Consider the following 6,777-nt stretch of genomic DNA (forward strand, 5'->3'; position numbering starts at 1 on the left):
TTTTAAAATTTTGTTGAGGGAGTCTCACTATGTAGCTCAGGCTGCCCTTGACCTCAGGGCAATCTCCTACCTCGGCCTCCTGAGAGCTGAGATCACGGGCACCCCCAGGCTCTGCTTGATCTTCCTCTTAGACCCTCACTTAAGAATAAGACACGGCCGTATTCACCTGCACATATTTTGCACTAAGATGGCCCCACCCAGGCTGGCCTGGTAACTCATACCTATAATCCCAGCACTTGGGAAGCTGAGGCAGGAGGATCACCCCAAGTTCAAAGTCAGCCCCCAACCAACTAGAGTGAGACTGTCTCAAAGAACAAAATAGTCCCACCTAAGGGACCAGGCCGAAGATAAAGAACTTTAGAGTACAGAGGCGGTTACAGAACTAACTAGGGCACCAGAGTAACTACTGCTTCGGGGGCCAGACATGCATTCTCCATGGCCGCTGACCACACTTCCTGCCCAGTTGACCAGGGAGTCTGAGGCTCTGCCGCCCCAATGCAGACTGTCCCCAGGCGCTGTTCCTGGATTACTCTGGCTCCAGTGCCAGCAGCACACCCAGGGGTCACAGCGCCAGGTGGTGTTGCCAGCAATCCGCTGCTCCCCAGGGACACTTGGGCTGCCAGCCTGGCCACCCTAGAGCCCTGGACCGGGATGCAGGCTTGCCCTGCCCTGCTCCTCACAAGCTCACAGGAGCTACTTGTGGGGAAGAGGCTGGGGTGGGGGTGACATAGGGCCTTTGTGCTCACAGTTGGGGTGGGGACAGCAGCTCCCAGCACTGCCTGCCATGGCTAGGGCCGCTGCTGCTGCGCTCTGTACCCCCAGCCCGCCCAGTGTACCACAGGTGGGGATCCCAGGGTGCAAAACAAAGGCTGTGGCTGCTCAACGTCACATGGGAAGAAAGCAGAGGAGCCTTAGAGGGACACAGGTGTGGGGTCTTTAGCTTTGTGATCCCAGGAAGAGGGCCTGCTCTCTCAGAGCTTCCTACTGGCCCTTGCCCACACAGTGATTTGTTTCTTTGGAGACAGGGTCCACGCAGCACAGCACAGCCTTGAGCTTGTGGCAACCCTGCCTCAGCCTCGAGTGCTGGGGTCACAGGCACAGGCCACCATGCCTGGCTGCAGGACTTCATTTATTGTCTTCTTGAGACAGGGTCTTGCCATGCATTCAGGCTGGCCTTGAGCTCACTCTAGCCCAGGCTGGTCTCAACTTGCAAAGACCCCCCTGCCTCGGCCTCCACAGGGCAAGGACGACAGGCGCGCACCACCATGCCCAATCTCAGTGGTGGAAGATGTTCTTAAGACTAATTGGGAATGTATCCTTTCACGAAGTTTCAGTGTTGAGACACAAGATGTTCACCAAATGGCTTCCCCCGGGAGCTACTGCTCCTTTGGAAACTGTCCAGTCTGAGACTGACCATGTTGCCAAGCACCTCTGTAATCTTCTGTCCACAGTGCATTCTTCCTTTGGGCCTAAAAGCACAACAGAGCCTGGCATGGCGGCGTACCCGTCACCCCAGCACTTAGGAGGCCCAGGCAGGAAGACCACCAGCCTGGACTCCAGGAGTTCAAGGCCAGCCCGGGTTACGGTGAAACCCTATCTCAGAAGACCAAAGGCAGCAGAGGCACTGGGAAACACGAGGCCTTCGTGCCAGCAAAGGCCCTCCAAAACGCTACACGTTTACCCAGAGCTTGTGACAACCCACTTCCTCCTGGAGGACAAGGACCCGTGTCCTGATCCCCAGCCCTGGGGACTTCCTGCTCACCAGAGCTGGCTCCAGCCCTTCTTCCCACCTTTGCCTAAGGCCACCCATTAAGTCCAAGGACAGAGGCTGGCACAAGGCTTAGAGAAACGTTGTTTAATGGTACAGCTCGGGCCCAGCACCAGGCACGGCAGACATCCCGCAGCGCTCACATGGCAAAGAGGATGAGGAAGGCGACCATCAGACAGAAGAGCCCCATGGCCTCAGACAGGGCGAAGCCCAGGATGGCATAGGAGAAGAGCTGCTGCTTAAGAGACGGATTCCTACGGGACAGACAGATAGCAGAGATGAGCTGCCGGGTGGGGTGGGGTGGGAGGTAGACAGGTTCGGGGCACAGAACGGCAGGGCTGGGGGCAGTCTCACCTGGGGACACTCAGCCTGGGGACTTGAGGACATGCAACTTAGCACACCAACAGGCACTTAAATTCTTTTTATTTTGTACCAGGACTTAAATTCAGGGCCTCAAGCTTACCAGGCAGGTGTTACACTGCTGAGCTATACCCTTAACCACCATGCCTGGCTGCAAGACTTATTTACTGTCTTTTTTGAGACTTGGTCTTGCTATGTAGTTCAGGCTGGCCTTGAACTCACTATGGAGCCCAGGCTAGTCTCCAACTCATGGGGATCCTCCTGCTTCAGCCTCCTGAGTGTTGGGATGATAGGGGTGCACCACCACGCTCTGCTCAGGTATTTGAACCATTACAGTGATCACTGGAGCGAACAGTAGGCAGATGGAATCAAGCTGCAGGCATCTGAAGGCCACGCCTCTGGGCAAGACTTGCCCGGGGCGAAGAAGCACAGTAGGAGGAGCTCTGGGCCACTTGGACTTACCTGGCATAGCCGATGATCAAGCTGCCAAACACCGTTCCAATGCCAGCCCCGGATCCAGCCACACCAACTGTGGCAGCTCCAGCACCAATAAACTTGGCTGCTGTGTCAATGTCCCGGGAGACCACGCTGGTCTGGAAGTCCCGCCTGGCCACCTGGAGTTGGGGGGTGCTGCTGGAGGGCTGGGAAGGGGCAGGGACAGAATGGAGCAGCAGCACAGGGCAGACTCCACCCTCCTGCCCCACACTGGACAGGTACAACACTCGGTGCAGAGTTGGGAACAGGACTTAAGTCGTCTTCAGACAGCGCCAGGGAAGCTGCACTGATGGATAAACTTCATGTGTGCTTTTTTTTTTTTTTTTTTGTCTTTTTGAGACAGGGACTAGCTCTGTAGTCGAAGCTGGCCTTGAGCTCACTTTGTAGGCCGGACTGGTCTGGAACTTGCACCAATCCTCCTGTCTCAACCTCCCGAGCGGGAGTGCAAGGATGACAGGTGCATGCCACCACGCCCAGCGCTACTTCTGCAACTTTCACACCCAGGACAGCCTCTTTTGGAGACCCACAGCTATTGAGTATTGCAGATCCTCCTATTTAAAGGCAGCTCCATTAACTTGAAGGAGCACTGTCTAGGAGACCCCTGGGCGGGCCTTCCTTCTCACCGGTTTAGATGGGTCCTGGGGCCGGCTCAGGAAGGAGGCAGAGGCGGGCCTGATCAGACCTCGGGTACAACAGCGGATCTGCAACACCAGAAAGACACATCTTCCAATCAGGCAGGAAAAATACCCTGTGACAGGCTTGTCAGAAATGACTGCAAAATCATCAAAAGGAAAAAAAAAATAATCATCAACAGGACGTGTTCTAACGCCCCTCTGTTTATTCCTGTGGGCTTGCACCAGAGGCTGCAGTTCTGAGGATCAGGGGTGGTTTGGAGCTATGTCCCAGGCCTCAGTGTAGCTTTCTAGCAGAAGACATGGTTGGGGGGTTCCAAAATCCTCAGCCCCCAAAATGAAACACAAATGTGTACCAAAGTTCATGTCAGGCCGCAGCCTCAATCTGTGTCCTACAATGGAACAAGAGCATGGGCCTAGGGAGCCCCCTATTTTAAAAGGAAAAACACCCTGAAACATAAAACCAAACTGGGTGCCCAGGAGAGAGGCTTGGACCTGGCCTACCAAACCCGGACCACCGAGAATCCTCGAGGAGTCACTTGAAGGAATCTGGGAATATTCTTCAGCATAAAGACTCTGAAAGGCCTAGAACCAGCAGGGAATTCCAAGGCAAACGCCCAAGGTTCCATCCCTCTGTCCAGGGTCTGTAGTAACCGGCCCTCAGCACAGCGTGGGCATCACGTTCTTCAAGGCCCCGCTTGGCCGAGAATTCCTGCAGCAGCGGCGGCGAGCCGTCGCTCGAGGCGCGCTCAGCTCAGCTGGGGGTAAGGGTCAGACCGACCTGGGACTGCATTCCAGAGCCGACAGGGCTCGGCCTGCACGCCCAGCCAGGGGTGACCTGCACCCCGACCTAAAGCCCCCCCCGCGGGTCCAGCTGCTCTCCGAGCACTCGTTAGACACCGAGGGCTCCCCCACCACACACAGCACCCGAGGCGCCGCTTACCAGCGCCGGAGACAGCAGCAGGGCCCCGGTGGTCTGCATGTTTGAGTCTGCAGAGAGTCACAAAAAGCGGCGATTGGCTCGTCGGGCGGGGGTCCGCGGGCTGCGGCGGCGACCTTCCGCCGTCCCCGGCCCCCGCCCGCCCCAGCTGCGTCCTCCCTGCGCGCCCGGTGGGGAGGGGAGGACGCCCGGGCCCCACCAGGGACAGGCTGCCAAAAGCCGACGTCTCCCGGGAGCGGGGGGCGGACACTGGGCAGACGCCGCGGGAATCCTGCCCGGCGACACAGCCGTGTCCCCGCACCCGGCTGAGCTACCTCCCCGGCCATCACCTGAGCGATGAGGTGGAACGCATCCGGGCAAGGACTTCCAGCCTAGCCCAAAGTCCATCCTCGTGGCCCAGCCCACCTCCCCGCCGATCGCCCACCGCGGGCCCCATCACCTGCTCTCCCGCCGTCCCACAGCCCCCGATCGGCCGCAGCGCTCGCCCCGCTCAAGGTGACTGACTCACCTCGCAGCTTTAGCTTCGGTCTCAGGCTGGGCTCCCGCACCCACGTGTCCCGCGCTCCCTCCGCGCTCATTGGCCGCCATTCCCCCATGTCCCCATTGGCTGGAGATCTTGACTCCTCCTTTCTCATTGGTCGTCCTCTGCTCCTTCCTCTCTCCCCACTGGAGCTTCGTGGCAATTCCCGCCTCCATGCGGGCCAAGGTGGGGTTTTCCTTCGAGATCTAAATTATGATTGGTCCGAGCTCCGAAATGCTCGACCATAGAGTCGGTAGGACTATGAGTTTCCATAACCTGGAGCACAAAATGGCGACCGAGGTGGAACCCGAAGAAAAAGGCGTGAGGGAGATGACTGGACGCCTGGTGCTGGCGGACACATGACCTTGGCCCCGAGCTTTCATTCGGGCGCTTTGGCCCGGGCCGCGTTGCATTTTGGGATTTGTAGTCGGGTCGGAGGCTCCGAGGAATGTAGAGATCCCGCGAGACATTCCTCCGCTGGTGAGCCCACGCCTTTGCAGCAATTCCTACCTGGTGGTTCTTGGAAATTCGGCTGCAGCTGTAGGGAGTGGAGTGGGACTGCGAGGTTCAAAGTGGGGAGCCCGTTCTTGTGGACCTCTGTCGGTGTTCAGCATTCACAGGCCAGCAAAGGATGGTCATATAACCGGGTGTGCACGCACCTGTAATCCCAACAATAAGGAGGCAGAGGCAGGACGATCTGAGCGAGTTGGAGGCCAGCCAAGGCCCTATAGTGAGTTCAAGGCCAGCCTGGAGTATATAGCGACACTGTCTTAAGAAATAAGATAAGGGGCCGGGGAGATGGCTCACTAGACGAAGCGCTTAAGGGCCTGAGTTCAATCCTCGGTTCCACAAAAAAAAAAAAAAAAAAAAAAAAAATATATATATATATATATATGTATACTTCCGTTGTAAATACATTATTCCAAGGAAAAAGCAGCATGAAAAACATGAACATACAAAAACGGGCAATTCCTCAAAGAAGAACCATGAACTGGGACCAGGGAGGTAGCTCAGCCGGTATGAGCGCATGCCTGGCAAGCTCAAGGTCCTGAGTTAGATGCCTGGTATCGGAAAAAACCAAAAAGCAAAAACAAACTGAACTGCAGGAAAGAATGTTCAACCTTACTAATCAAATAATAAACATTTGGGGCTCAGCGGATTAAAGCGCCTGCAAGCAAGTGCAGAGGCTGGGGAATTCCCCCGCCTGTGGGTGCAGGCCCTGGTGGTGGTGGCTGCGGGGGCCTGTAATCCCAGCTCCTGGGAGGCTGTAAACAGGCGGATCACTACAAATCCGATCTAGTAGTGAGACCCTGAACACCCTGTAGATCCTTCCCTAAAATACAAAGAAAAAAGGAAATCAACATTTAAACACATCATCTCCCATTTACCACAAAAATACAATTCTTGTTATTTTTGTTGTTGGGTGCTGGCGATTGGATCTAAGGCCTTGGGCATGTCAGGCTAGCTGTCTAGGATCAAGCTAGAGCCCTAGTGCCTTTTAAATTTTGAGGCAAGATTCCCCTAAATGGCCCAGGCTGGTCTTGATCTTGGTGATTTTCCTGCCTCAGTCTCTGGAGTGGCTGGATCATGCGCCAGCGTGAGTGGCTAAAGGATTCCTAGAAACGAACTTGGCAGTAATGTTTATTTTTCTTTGAAAGGCTTTGTTCAGGCCGTCCTCTCTGACCCACAATTCTTGAGCAATTGACAGCCTTCAAACCCGAGTCCTCTTCAACTTGCTAAGACCACTTCTAGGAATTTGTCCTGAAGAAATGATCAGAGACGCAAACATTCTGTGAAAAGCATATACCTGGCAGTTTATTGAAAACGAAGGGACTGGGGAGGTAGCGCGGCAGTCTAAGTGCCTGCGTGGCCAACACAGGGACCCGGGTTCGACCCCCAGTGCCACATGCAAAGGTGGTGGCACATATCTGTAATCTCTTCGCCTTCTTCACCTTCTTCTTCTTCACCTTCACCACCTTCTTCTTCTTCTTCTTCTTCTTCTTCTTCTTCTTCTTCTTCTTCTTCTTCTTCTTCTTCTTCTTCTTCTTCTTCTTCTTCTTCT

At 55.4% G+C, this 6,777-nt stretch overlaps 1 protein-coding gene across 2 annotated transcripts; it reads right to left on the reverse strand.

Annotated features, from left to right (window-relative positions):
- Positions 1–1,834: 1,834 nt before the first annotated feature.
- Positions 1,835–4,764, reverse strand: Atp5mc1 (ATP synthase membrane subunit c locus 1). Of its 2 annotated transcripts, none has more exons than XM_023717889.1 (5): positions 4,704–4,764; positions 4,199–4,245; positions 3,247–3,324; positions 2,591–2,769; positions 1,835–2,022 (listed from the first exon to the last, which is right to left on the reverse strand). In XM_023717889.1, the coding sequence occupies exons 2-5, from the start codon at positions 4,235–4,237 to the stop codon at positions 1,908–1,910; spliced, it is 411 nt and encodes a 136-aa protein (XP_023573657.1). In that variant the 5' UTR covers positions 4,238–4,245; positions 4,704–4,764; the 3' UTR covers positions 1,835–1,907. The 2 variants fall into 2 exon arrangements, with proteins under 2 accessions (XP_023573657.1, XP_004633711.1); XM_004633654.2 differs by having other exon boundaries at positions 4,635–4,724.
- Between the last annotated feature and the right edge of the window lie 2,013 nt (positions 4,765–6,777).

The sequence above is a fragment of the Octodon degus genome, unplaced genomic scaffold, assembly GCF_000260255.1.
Source record: "Octodon degus isolate 3935 unplaced genomic scaffold, OctDeg1.0 scaffold00056, whole genome shotgun sequence".
Classification (NCBI taxonomy): domain Eukaryota; kingdom Metazoa; phylum Chordata; class Mammalia; order Rodentia; family Octodontidae; genus Octodon; species Octodon degus.

What these genes read in the sequence shown, in the direction of transcription:
- Atp5mc1 (XM_023717889.1), bottom strand. Translation starts at nt 4,237, where the DNA reads ATGCAGACCACCGGGGCCCTGCTGCTGTCTCCGGCGCTG. An exon ending in CCCAGGACCCATCTAAACCG is followed by an intron (nt 2,770 to 3,246) that starts GTGAGAAGGAAG and finishes GCCCCTTCCCAG; the next exon opens with CCCTCCAGCAGCACCCCCCA. An exon ending in TTGATCATCGGCTATGCCAG is followed by an intron (nt 2,023 to 2,590) that starts GTAAGTCCAAGT and finishes TCTGTCCCGTAG; the next exon opens with GAATCCGTCTCTTAAGCAGC.